Source organism: Carcharodon carcharias, chromosome 2 (assembly GCF_017639515.1).
Source record: "Carcharodon carcharias isolate sCarCar2 chromosome 2, sCarCar2.pri, whole genome shotgun sequence".
NCBI classification, from domain to species: Eukaryota; Metazoa; Chordata; class Chondrichthyes; order Lamniformes; family Lamnidae; genus Carcharodon; species Carcharodon carcharias.
The window spans coordinates 92140825-92154899 of record NC_054468.1 but is presented as its reverse complement, the minus strand read 5'-3'; the positions used below and the strand labels follow the sequence as shown (position 1 = coordinate 92154899).

The window sequence follows — 14075 nt, the reverse complement described above, 5'->3', positions numbered from 1 at the left end:
ACACCCACATCCTATGAAAGAATAAATAAAAATAAAATGAGGGTGGTAAGTACTTGAAGGTTTTGATCTCCGAGGGGGATCTGTAAGCAATATAGTTGTCGACTATTTGACATTTGAGAAAAATGAATGGTTGAGAACTGGACAGAGGCCTCTGGAGCATAGTGAATGCTGAGAGCTTAATAGGTGATACTATGGAGTATGTAACTTGTACTCACCAAGCAGAAGCTGGTCAAAATATCAGATGCAGATCTTTCGGAACAACTTGATTTGACTGAATTAATTTAATTTTCCTTTCTATTACTGATACATTTTCTTGATTAGTCACTGAAGATTAGTGGTTTTGTATTAGAAATGTATCCACTCACTTCTCCTTTGTTTTATTTGTTCATTTGTGAATTGTCACTGTATATGAGTTCAAAATTTGAGCAAAGTGGGGGTACAGGTGTCACATGCGGTGCAGCGCTAGTACCCCTGTCAAGAGGTACCAGAGGCTCCGGGTTCAAGCCCCACTCGAGGACTTGATGGCCACGGACATAATGTGGCCAAACGGGTTGACTGTCAACCTTCAAATCTTTCCGATAATCCAGTGGTAGACGCTAAGAGTGGGAGAGACCCCTGGTCGGCCATGTTATGGTTTCCAGCCCTGGATGAATGGGGAGGGTTAGCGGCAGGAAGGCTGGTGTTAAAACCACTCGCCAAATTCAAAAATAAAATGATGGCTGACATCAAGGTGATCAACCAGCATTGTGGCAACCCCACATAACATGGGGATAACTGAAGGAAGAATTGGAGGCTACAACTCTCACCTGGACTTTGTGCTGGTGAAATTGAACATGGACGGGGCACAGAACAAGACGGAATCCTGTTGGTCGCCTGTTAACCACACTGATCGACATCCACCTCTGTTGACTTCATTAGAACAGCATCAGGCTTATGGCCATTTGGCAACAACTATTAATTGGTTTGCATCATCGTAAATGAAGTTGGTGATGACACAATTGCTAATTAGCAGACCTGATTCCCCGTGTCCGTTACATTTTCTGACAGTGTGGGGATGGGTAATCCATAAGCAACCAACAAAACCCCCAACCTGCCCGGGCACAGGGCTCCAGGAACTTTGGAGTGGAGAGGGCAAATATGTGAGGAGGGCATATTGAAATGGGGGCCGCCATGGGACCACCACCAGGTCCAGGAAATGAAACAGAAAGACTGGAAAATCTGAGCGAGGTCTGGGGCTGGTGCCATATAGTCGATGGAATGCAAGGTGCTGGTGAACATGGAATTTCAAAGCAGCATAGGAAGGGAAAGAAAGAACATTTGAATGGAGTGTGTAAAATGATGATATTGGTCTAGCGGATTGGTCGGGGGTGGTGGTGAAGAAGGCTCACCAGCTTTTCCCAGAGCCTGTTAAATTCCCAAGATTTACCCGTAGCAGCTCTTCACTAGACAGATATTTGAGACTGAAGATTCTGTTGATGTGCTAGGCGGGTGTTATGATTCTGTGCCCACTGCTGACAGGGTGCTGCTGGGTGATATTGCTGGTCTGTGCCAGAGTTGTGTGGGTGCTGACAGTCTGTACCCAGTGCTGGGTGGGCTGCAGTGTTGTTCTGTGCCCAGTGCTGGGTGGGCTGCACTGTCGGTCTGTGCCCAGTGCTGCGTTGGCTGCACTGTCGGTCTGTGCCCAGTGCTGGGTGGGCCGCAGTGTCGGTCTGTGCCCAGTGCTGGGTGGGCTGCACTGTCGGTCTGTGCCCAGTGCTGGGTGGGCCGCAGTGTCGGTCTGTGCCCAGTGCTGGGTGGGCCGCAGTGTCGGTCTGTGCCCAGTGCTGGGTGTGCCGCAGTGTCGGTCTGTGCCCAGTGCTGGGTGGGCCGCAGTGTTGTTCTGTACCCAGTGTTGCGTGGGCTGCATTGTCGGTCTGTGCCCAGTGCTGGGTGGGCTGCAGTGTCGGTCTGTACCCAGTGTTGGGTGGGCCGCAGTGTCGGTCTGTGCCCAGTGCTGGGTGGGCCGCAGTGTCGGTCTGTGCCCAGTGCTGGGTGGGCCGCAGTGTCGGTCTGTGCCCAGTGCTGGGTGGGCCGCAGTGTCGGTCTGTGCCCAGTGCTGGGTGGGCCGCAGTGTCGGTCTGTGCCCAGTGCTGGGTGTGCTGCAGTGTCGGTCTGTGCCCAGTGCTGGTTGTGCCGCAGTGTCGGTCTGTGCCCAGTGCTGGGTGTGCTGCAGTGTCGGTCTGTGCCCAGTGCTGGGTGTGCTGCAGTGTCGGTCTGTGCCCAGTGCTGGGTGGGCCGCAGTGTCGGTCTGTGCCCAGTGCTGGGTGGGCTGCATAGTTGTTCTGTGCCCAGTGCTGGGCAGGTGCTTTTGGATTGTACCTAGTGCTAGGTGGGCTGCAGTCTCGGTCTGTGTTGGCACTGGAATAGTGGAAGATCCTGGTGACACTGCCAATTATTCAACAGAAGTTTCTGTTGTTCTGCCCTCAGCACGTGCCATGCACTCTGAGGTTGGACAGCGAGCTGACTCCTGACTCCCTAGGGGTCATTACCACCTGCATCGGAGGCCTTACCATTGACTTTGTATGAGTAAAACTGTTTGACACTGATCTGCTGAAACTTGCTGTTCGTCTCAATCAGGAATTGGAAAATTCTCGCAGGAGAGAGGAAGAGGTAAGGAAGGAGTTTGAGAACTGGAAGGAGGAAGAAAGGAAAAAGTTCTTTCAAGAAATGGAGCGCCTGAGACAGCAACTTCTAACGGAGTTCCAGGATATTGCAGTGAAGAACCAGTCTATTGAAGCGGTGAGTGAAATATATTTTTAATTGATTCACTTGGTTTAATTTAATGTAACAAATGTGTTGGATGGGGTGTTGCCATTAGGATTTTGGGTACCGAGAACTGTGTGGGCTGCAAAAGGTTATTCAGCCCAACTTGTCCATGCCGGTGTTTGTGATCTGCATGAGCCTCCCCCCACCCCATCAGCATTTTTCTTATTCCTTTCTCCCTCATGCTTGTATCTAGCTTCCTCTTAAATGCATCTATTCTACTCCTCGTTAGAAAGAGAGGTAGAGAGCAACAAGGAATTATAGACCAGTCAGTAGTGGGTAAAATTTTAGAGACCATTATAAAAGATTTAATAGCTGAGCACTTGGAAACAGTCAGCTTTTGAGAGATATGCTCATCGTGTTGTTCAATGACGTGTTTTTTGTGATCATTAGAGCGCCGTTTTTAACTGCTCTGACCAGCGACCAGTGGATTTATTGCGGCATCTAACAACACAAACACTCTTTACCCAAGCGATGATATATACACTTACTCTGTCCATTTGTGATGTATTCATTTATCCATGTCAATCTGGCATTCACAGCCGGCTCGACCAGATTCCCTCACACTCTGACTCCTGTAAGGACGCCATTCCATTCCTCCAGTTTTTGCACCTGGAACCAACCAGAGAGTAGGCTGTCTGAGACCTGGTATGGTGCAGTGAGGTGGGAGCAATTAATGATCTCATGATGAAGGTGCCCCAAGGTAGCAGCGACCATAATATGATTGAATTTTACATTCTGTTTGAAGGAGAGAGGAGTGGATCTGAGACTAAGTTTTTAAACTTAAGTAAGGGCAATTATGAGGGCATGAAAGCTGACCTGGTGACAATGAATTGGCAAATTAGGTTAAGGGATAGGTCAATAGAGATGCAGTTTCTTACATTTAAGGGGATATCTCAGAATGCATAGAATGATACTTTCCAACAAGTAAGAAAAAGTCCAAGGGAAAGACATACCATCCGTGGTTAACTAGAAAGGTTAAAGATAGTATCAGACTTAAAGAGAAAGCATATAATTGTGCAAAGGTAGGTGGAAGGCCAGAAAATTGAACAGAATATGAAGAGCAGCAAAGAATGACTAAAAGACTAAAAGGGAGGGAAAAATTAGAGTATGAGAGAAAGTTAGCCAGAAATATATAACCAGGTTGTGAGTTTTTATAAATATTTTTAAAAGAACCGAGTTAACAAAGTGAGCGTTGGTCCGATAGAAAATGAGTCTGGAGAATTGATGATGGAAAACAAGGAGATGGCAGATGAATTAAATAGGTATCTTGCATCAGTTTTCACTGTAGAGGAGACAAGTAACATCCCAGAAGCAGCTATAAGTCAGGAAAATTACAATCACCAGAGAAGTGGTATTGAGTAAATTGTTGGAGCTGTGAGCTGACAAGAGCCCGGGTCCTGATGGGCTTCATTCTAGGGTTTTAGTGAGATAGTTGATGCATTGGTCTTAATTTTCCAAAACTCCCTAGATTCGGGGAAGGCCCCATTAAATTGGAAGGTAGCATATGTAACGCCATTATTAAAAAAGGGAGGGAGACAGAAAGCAGGAAACTATAGGCCAGTTAGCTTTAATATCTGTCATGGGAAAATGTTAGAAGCTATTATTAAAGAAGTTATAGCAGGGCATTCAGATAAGCTCAAGGTCATCAGGCAGAGTCAACATGGTTTTGTGAAAGGGAAATCGTGTTTAACCAAATTATTGGAGTTCTTTGAGGAAGTAATGTGTGCTGTAGATAAAGGGGAACCGGTAGATATACTGTACTTAGATTTCCACAAAGCATTCCAGATAAAGTGCCACATCAAAGGTTATTGCACAAAATAGGAGCTCATGGTTTAGGGGGTAACACATTGGCATGGATAGAAGTTTGGTTAGGTGACAGGAGGCAGAGAGTAGGCATAAATAGGTCTTGTTCAGGTTCGCAAGATGTACTTTGTGGCGTGCCACAGAGATCAGTGCTGGGACCTCAACTGTTTACAATTTATATAAATGACTTGGATGAAGTGATGGATAGGATGGTTGCCAAATGTGCTGATGACACAAAGATAGTAAGTTGTGAAGGGGACATAAGGAAGCTACAAACAGATATAGATAGGTTAATTGAGTGGGAAAGATATGGCAGATGAAGTATAATGTGGGAAAATGTGAAATTATCCATTTTGTCAGGAAGAGTAAAAGAGAAGCATATTATCTAAATGGTGAGAGATTGCAGAGTTCTGAGGTGCAGAGGGATCTGGGTATCCTAGTGCATGAATCACAAAAGGCTAGTATGCAAGTACAGCAAGTAATTAGGAAAGCTAATAGAATGTTATCATTTATTATAAGGGGAATTGCTTACAAAAATAGGAAGGTTATGCTTCAGTTGTGCAAGACACTAGTGAGACCACATTTAGAGTACTGTGTACAGTATTGGTCACCTTATTTAAGGAAGGATGTAAATGAGTTGGAAGCAGTTCAGAGAAGGTTTACCAGACTAATACCTGGAATGGGTGGGCTGTCTTATGAGGGAAGGTTGGACAGACTATGCTTGTATCTGCTGGAGTTTAGAAGAGGAAGAGATGACTTGATTGAAACATATAAAGTCTTGAGGAGTCTTGGCAGGGTAGATGTGGAGAGGATGTTTCCTCTTGTGAAAGAGGAACTGGGGGGGTCACTGTTTAAAAATAAGGGGTTTCCCATTTAAAACAGAGATAAGTCGAGATTTTTTCACCCAGAGGGCTGAGAGTTTTTGGAACTCTCTTCCTGAAAAGGTGGTGGAAGCGGAGTCTTTGAATATTTTTAAGGCAGAAGTGGATAGATTCTTGGTAAGCAAGGGGGTGATGGGCTTTTGGCGGTAGGTGGGATGCAAATTTCAGGTACTAACAGTTCAGCCATAATCTTATTAAATGGTGGACCAGATTTGAGGAGCTGAATGGCCTACTCCTGCTCCTGGTTCTTATGTTTGTATGTTCGTACCTCTGTTGCATCTTTTCTGATACATATCTCCACATCAGCACTTCTGATATGTCTTTCTATTTCCTCAGCCGAGGCTTTGTTTCCCACACTGTTGTTGATACGTGCAACACCCTCCATGCCAAACCTCTCTGGACAAAGGGAGGACTCCCTCATGGAGAGCCTATGACTCTGTTATATTATGTTTTTTGAGTATACCAATAAAACTAATTAACTAATAAACAAATTAACTGATGAACTGCCCCTTAAAAAGGGCACTGTAACAAAAACAAAACTTTAAAGGAACAGATTAAATCAAAATAGCATTTTGGGGGCTGATGATGCACTCCAACCTCTGTCGCACCAATCGGTTGCGGAAAGCCTCAAGCGTACTGGTGGACACCTACACTCCCTCACCAGGATGTGGACGTAACCACTGAAGTGAGGGAGACAGTCAGCTCAATACCCCCTCAACCGCCTGCTGCCTGGACCTGTTAATGGCCACTTTGGACAGGTCCAGGAGCAGGCTAACAAGGAGGTGCTCTGCTCTGCCCATCACCCTCTGCACACAGTGGCCAATGATCAGAAACATGGGGCTGAAGTGCAAAGAAAACTTGAGGAACAGCCCCCTCAAATCATGGAACAGGGGCTGCAACCTCACACATCCTATGCACACATGGAACACAGACTCCTCGAGGCTGCAGAAAATACAGGTGGCCCAGAAGTCCGTGAGCCATCGTAATCCTCTATTCCATGTATCTGGAAGCAACTTATATTAATTCACAAGGCACTGTTCTTTGCAGACAGAAAGAACATTGTGCCTGTTTCAGCTCAACAAAATAAGTGACAGCCATACGCTGGTTCATTCCCTGGGGCAATATCTTGACCAATCAGAATCAAGCTGCCTGATTTAAATTTCAAACAATGCTTGGCAGTTCACTCAGACACAATCACCTGGTACCTTCTCCATGGCAACGCCTCTACCAATCAGAGTCCACTTGCCAACCAATCAGCACTCTCTTTTCATACAGTATAAATATGTTGTTTCCCCTGACGTGGCATTTTCTTGCAAATTGTCCTGATGAGTGCAAGAGGAAAAGCTCTGAGAAACAAATGTCTCCTTTTTTTTCAGTTATACTCAAGTTTTGTATTACCAAATGACCATTTGTATACCAATAAAACAAATGAACTAATTAAACAAATTAACAGTCCCTTAAAGGGGCATGGCCTCTCTGCATATGTGATCCCAGTTCTTAATTAGCAAAGGTTCCAACAAAGCTTAATTGAAGCTTGAGGAGCAGCACCTCATCTTCTGAGTAGGCACTTTACAGCTTTTTCGATTCAACATTGAGTTCAACAATTTCAGACTCTAATCGCTGCTTCTATTTTTCTTTTTGTTTTTGAATGATATTGCTTTTTCCCATTTACACCTTCTCTAGACACATCTTTTACTCTTTTACTTGTCTTGCACCATCATCATACCAGTGGCACATGAATAATTGCCTGCCCACTTAAACCCAATGCTCCTAAAGTCTTTCTCAGTCACTTTTATATCTGAAATGTTAAAAGTAACAAAACAGGTCCTGTTTTCCAACCTAACACTTACCTTCCCTTTAGTTCTTTTGCTCCCCCCTTCCTCCTTCCATTATCACTATAATTGTTTTAAACCTGTTACATCTCTAACTTTTTCCAGTTTTTTTTGAAAGGTTGCAGACCTGAAACGTTCATTCTGTTTCTCTCTCCAGAGACGCTGCCAGACCTGCTGAGTATTTCCAGTAGTTTCTGGTTTCATTTTAGATTTCCAGTATTCGCAATATTCTGCTTTTGTATCATTGCTTCATCAAGTCATGGAATGGTTATAGCTCATAAGGGTAGCTACCTATTGGTTATCTAGAAATGTTAAAAGTTGGACTTTTTTCCTGTTAGAAACTGCAGGAGATTCAAGTTGGAACTCCAATTATGTCAAATGTGGAAACCTTTCATGCTGAGGATCATACGGAAGAACTGAGAAACTGGAAGGAAAGATTTGATAAACTGGTAGGTGAATAAACTTTGAAACACTCGCTATGGGGGATGCAGCATCCCTGAAGGGTTGAGGTGTGCAGTATTTGCTTTCAAATACAACAAGCCTTCACAGTGCAGTTCCTGGGGGCTGGGAAAAGAGGGGAATTTTTATTGGAGGATCTGAAAAATCATGAATTGAGGAAAATGCATTGGCCCATACCTTTTTCAACCCAGCCCATGTTCATATGGCCTCTCCACGAACCATCATGAATTCTTCGTGGTTTATGCTCCTTCATGCATTCTGTTCCTTCATGTTCTGTACCTCACCCATTTTATCTCCCAAGTGAAAATTCTTTACCTTTGGGGATTCTGGAGCATTGTTAATCAGATAAAACTCCTGAATATTCATCTATCTTCACATCCTGGCTTGGCCACAGAATTCCATAGGAGTTAGAGCACACAAAGCGGCCATTCGGTCCATCTGGGCCATGCTGGTGTTTGTGCTCCACACCGGCCTGTTTCACCCCTTCTTTATCAAACCATTCTATTCCTTTCTCACACATTTGTTTATCTAGTTTTCCCTTAAGTGCAGCTATGTTATTTACCTCAACCGCTCTATCCAGTAGCAGTTTTTCATGCTCCAGCCATTATCTGCATACTGGATTTGTTGGTGACAACCTTATGTTTATTGCCTAGTTTTGGTCTTGACCACAAGTGGAAACATCTTCTCTACCTCTACCCTATGTCATGTATCTAGTTCATGTTCATGTCAATATTTTTGAAGTAATTTTTAGCCCTGGGAAGATTAAAGATAAGGTAATTAAAATGCTGGGTGTTAGAGATTGCCAGAACACCTCCAGAAATGGCAATTCAAAAGGATTGTTTAGTAAAGTTAGAATAGAAGAGATAGAGCTATAAAACAGGAGGTGGGCTTACTTAGCTAAAGAGCTAGAGATGTGATTTCTGCAAAACTTATAAGAAGGGCAGTCCAGAGCGATTAGCCTAAAATATTCCTTGAACCCTGTAAGATTGTAAGGTCCATTTACTTCATCAGATCAAAGAATAAATTTTAAGTGAGGGAGAATTAATGTAAAGGTCAGTTTGAAGACATCTCAGAGCAGGCTACGCTGTTGTGGAGGTGGGTGGAGCTTAGAGAGATTCTCTGGTTTCAATTTATCGGGGTGTTTGCTGAAAGAGTCAATTGCGGTTTGGACCTTGTGTGGTTTGCAGCTCAATAGGAGATAGCTGAAGTAAATGATAATTTGATTGACCTGCACTGTAAACAGAATAAAAAAAACTAACTTCTTCATTTCCCTTGTGGAATTTGGGTGAGGCTTAATCCCAGTTTGTATTTTGAGAGAGAACAGAAGCTGGAAGATTTACTAATTTGAAACTAGTGGGAGTGATCCTCCACAGAGCCTTGTGAAAAAGAAAGTAACAAGCAGATGTATTTAGCAGGATTTGAGAAGGTAACCAGAACAAGCGACTGAGGCATCCACAGTCAAGAGATGGTAAATGAAAGTTTTGCATCGGAGAGTATCTGGAGCTGAGAAAATTAACTGGAGCTGAGGAGAATTCTCCAGAGAACTGTGGCACACTTATGGGTGGTTGCTAAAGAAGTAAATAACTTTAAAATTGGAGCATTTTGTAAGAGAATTCTTGGAGAAAGTAAGAAGTAAACCTGAGTGCATAGCATATGTGGATATAAGCTATCGTGTTAACTCAATCATGTTTGCTTTGTTTAATTTCTTCTATACACAATAAAGTTTGTGTTTTGTTTAAAAAGCTTGAAATCTTGTGGCATAGTTCAAATGGTTAAAACGAGGTGTTCAGATTAACAGTCCCTAACTGGATCGTAACAACTATCAAACTGCTTCATGGTTTTAACGATCGTGAAAGGTCACCATCAACCTTTTCTAGAGAAAAAAACCTTAACCTGTTCAATCTTTCCTGATAGTTATAACCTCTCAGTTCTGGAATCATGCTTGTAAATCATTTTTGCAACTTCTGCAGTGCCTCTATATCCTTTTTGAATTATGGTTTAACCAAGGTTTTGTATAAGTTTAACATAACTTTTCTGCTTTTGAATTCTATTCCAGCAGAAATTAGCTCCAGTGCCTTATTTGGAATTCTATGGCCTTGCTAACCTATGTTGTTGCCTTTAATTATTTCTGAACCTGTACTTGTAGATCCCTTGACGCACCTTCTCCTTTTAAACCCTCATTTCCCAAGACGGGGGTGGCCTCTTTATCCCTTCTACCAAGATGTGATTTCACCCTCCCCCTGTCATCCAAGGTGGAATGACGTGCAACACTCGTTGTCTAGGCTCACACATAAGCAATGATCACTTGGGTGAGGTATGACAGGCTCACCGATGCAAATAGTACTGTAACCACGCAAGAACGGTTGGAAGGGAAGGGTAACAAAATAGTCACCTGGAACTAATGCTGGGGTTCTCCTGATGGCCACCATTTTCTCAGCAGGGGATCACCAAAAACCCCGGTAGATTAGGGTAAATGTACATTTGTATCATTTCTCAGGGGTTTCCACTGACATCATAACAGATGATTGGGTGAACTTCTGTTTAAGTTCTACCCCAAGGTCCCTTTGATACTCACTGTCCTCTGAGTCACAGTGAGAAAGTCCCAGCGTATCTCTTGGCTGTTCCCATTCTGGCCTGTCTGATGCTGGATCCTGCTCCACAGTTACCTGAAGAATTATATAAGGTGGGACTTTTGGAGGGAGCTCTGCTTATGGGACATAGCTTTGGGAGTGGTGGCCACCTTGATTTTACAGTCAGGTATGGAGCATGCCTGATTCTCAGAGGGATGCATTTGGCTGGAGAAAATTCCCAAGTATTTGTAAGCTGCCGTGCCATCTACACCCCACGTGATTCGTCCTTAACCGACGACCTGGGTCTATCTGTCCAGATAGTTCTTAGCATGTCTTTGTTGTCTTTGTCATTATGAGGGAGGCTGACTTGCAGATGGCAGTTCCTCCAGTGGGTGTCGTTAAACTCCCTGCATCCTTCCAGGGCACTCTTGCCCCTTTGTGTCACACCAATAGGTTAGCCTGATTCAACAAGCATGCAAGAGGTCCTTATTTCAAGGTGCAATGTGGCTGCCATTTGGAAAGTAGACACCAGCTTCATAATCTACAGATGGCAGGTCAGGCCAGGGTCAGAGACTTATCATCCAGAGTGCTGAGCTGGGCACGGCAAGCCTGGTGCCCTGAATATTAATTAGAGCAACTCACCTTGCACTTGTTTCACATGCTTTGCTGGCCAATTGACATGATAGTCTGTTGCTCTGTTGCCTTTCAATGGATTGATTTGTGGCTTCCATATTGGGTGTGCTTCCACTTCATATTTGCAAGCTAATCCTTTCACATCTGGTTGTAAATGTTGGCGAACAATTAATTACCTAACAGGAGGAGAAAGCGCCACGAACATTCCCATCCTTAATGATGGCGGAGCCGAGCTCATGACATGATGGGCTGAATATCCTCCTGAGTTGTAAATGTTTCTATATTTCTATGAGTGCAAAAGACCAGGCTGAAGCATTTGCAACCATCTTCAACCAGAAATGCTGAGTGGATGATCCACCTTAGCCTCCTCCTATGAGCTCACTATTTCAGAGGCCATTCTTCATCCAATTTGATTCACTCAACATGATATCAGGAAATGATCGAAGGCACTGGATACAATGAAGGCTATAGGGCTCAACAACATCCCGGCAGTAGTACTGAAGATTTGTGCTCCAGAACTAGCCGTGCCCCTAGCCAAGCTGTTCCAATACAGCTACAACAGTGGCAGATGATTGCTGTGTTCAGATCTATTTGTGGCTCTTCATGTCATGAAGCAGTCCATGCCTGCATGCAGCAAGACTTGGACAACATTTGGGTTTGGGCTGATAGGTGGCAAGTAATATTCATGCCACACATGTGCCAGGCAATGATCAGCTCCACATGAGAGAATCTAGCCGCCTCCCTTTGACAGTCAGTGACATTACCATCACTGAATCCCCTACTATCAACATCCTGGAGTTACTATTGACTAGAAACTGAACTGGACTAACCATGTAAACACTGCAGGTCAGAGACTGGGAATTATGCAGTAAGTGGCCTCATTTCTCAAGTCTCCTGTGTCATTTCACCATCTACAAAACAGAAATCAGGAGTGTGATGGAATACTCTCTACTTGCCTGGATGAGTGCATTTGCAGCAACAATCAAGAAGCTTGACACCATCTGGGACAAAGCAGCCAACTTGACTGGCACCCCATCCACTGCCTTCAGCATTCATTCCCTCCACCACAGTGCACAGTAGCAGCAGTGTGTACCATCTACAAGATGCACTGCAGAAACTCACCAAGGCTTCTTAGAAAGCAACTTCCAAACTCTCATCCTCTACTGCCTAGAAGGACAAGGGCAGCAGATGGGAACACCACCATCTGAAAATTCCCCTCCAAGTCACACACCGCCCTGAATGAAAACTACATCACCGTTCCTTCACTATTGCTGGGTCAAAATCCCAAAACTCCCTCCCCAATGCTGACGGTTGCCTTTGCCACATGGACTATCGTGGTTCAAGAAGGTGACTTGCCACCACCTTCTCAAAGTCAATTAGGGGGGGTAATAATTGATGGCCCAGCCATTGATGCTCATATCCCATGAATGAATAATAAAAATAAAAGTCCCTTTAAATTTGAGCTGTATTTTCCTTAGCCCAAATGAGATGAGTTTTGCCAAAAATCAAAACTGATTTGGGAGCTCGCACTAATTATTCAAGTTCAGAAATTGTAGGCAGTTGACTGGATGCTCAGCTTTGCACTAAAGTTTAATCATTTACTGCAATCACAAAATTGGCCCTAAAACGTTGGGATTTGACTTTTAATTTTCCTTTCGTTTCCAGAAAAATGAATCCAAAAAGAAGATGAAAGATCTTCAACTTCAGCATCTGGCTGAAAAAGAGGAGGTATGTTTAATATTTGTTGTTGAAATTTGTTTGCCACTTCTTTCATCACTGCCTCTGCCAAATGTGATCATATATTTAGTTGGAAGAGTATCTTTGTGACACAATTACACCTTTATCTGGTGTTTATGGCAACCATTTTGTCTGCAATGAACCTGGGTTTTATCTAAATCAGTGGTGCAGGCCCCACTGATAAAGCTACAACTAGAACCGCCTTCCCTTTCTCTTAATTTCCAATGCAAGGTTCCCTTTCTTTATTTTTATATCCATTCCAGGTCAAACCTTTCCATTTAAATTTCCAATCTGGAGCCACATTTCCAGTGTGGCTAACACTGGTTTATACATATCACATTTTGGGATTTACTCAGCTGCCGGGTCTCAGTGGGGTTTTGATCCCAATGTATAAGGGTTGCAGATAAGGGAGCTCATGCTGCTATAACAAGGCCCTAAATGGGATAAACTAATTCAGAGTACCTGTGCGAGGCATTGGTTATGCTGTACTTTGGTATCTGCAGGTTCAGACTCATCTGCACAGTAAGATCCTATAGTTTTCTGGGGTAGAGAAATTTGAAGAGCGTGGAGGTGAGCTGAAAGTTATTTCTTTTTGGAAAAGGAGTCAGGTCAATATTGCACACGTGACCACTGCGAGTGAGTCATTAAGTTGGGATCTTAAACCCTTAGAAGGAGCTGGAACTGTTTTCTTTCAAGGGTTGTTGCTGCGGGGAGTGCCCTGTTGGGGTCAACTTGTGTCTGTTAGTGCCTGTCAGAATGAACGAACTACTGGAAAAGGAGAAAATGTTGAAAGAAACGGAACTGAAAATGAACCGGAATGATTGTCCTGTGTCTGGCCTTTCTGTGACTTTCATGCACTGCACCAGAACCATGCACAGGCACCTGTGTATCTCTGTTCTCAAGTGTTATCTTTTGGTTTTCTTTCTCCCCTCTGACTGTGCCTCCTGCTTTCTCCACGCACTTGTTTATCGTGTTGCGCAGTGTTAGGGTCTCAGGCAGCTGGTTTCCGCACATTCCATTCAAATCTATCCTGGCTTCACTTGCGAGTGAGAAAAACTCACTTGTTTTATATAGATGCCAATATTATAGAATTCCCAACACGCCTGGCTAGTTTCCTGGTAAGCAGGGCACTCAGACAGAGCTCCAGGTGTATTACATTAAAATGAACATAAATTTGGAATCTAAATCTTAAAAGTCACTTTTGTTATGTCTGACTTTATTTACATTAATATTTCAAATATTTTCATCTTAACTGTTTCCTAACATTATAAATTTAACTGGCATTTGAATATCAATGAGCAAATTTCTGCCTTGCTCGACCAATGAGCAACATGAAGCCTCGTAGTATAGCAGTT

General features: G+C 43.6%; 1 protein-coding gene across 1 annotated transcript in view; it reads left to right on the top strand.

Annotated features, from left to right (window-relative positions):
* Positions 1–14075, top strand: part of LOC121270748 (zinc finger protein DZIP1L-like) — a 148794-nt gene that overhangs the window by 22366 nt on the left and 112353 nt on the right. The window contains exons 5-7 of the mRNA XM_041176138.1: positions 2617–2778; positions 7660–7770; positions 12649–12711. Of these exons, the coding sequence (XP_041032072.1) occupies positions 2617–2778; positions 7660–7770; positions 12649–12711 (336 nt within the window). The remainder of the gene's footprint in view (positions 1–2616; positions 2779–7659; positions 7771–12648; positions 12712–14075) is intronic.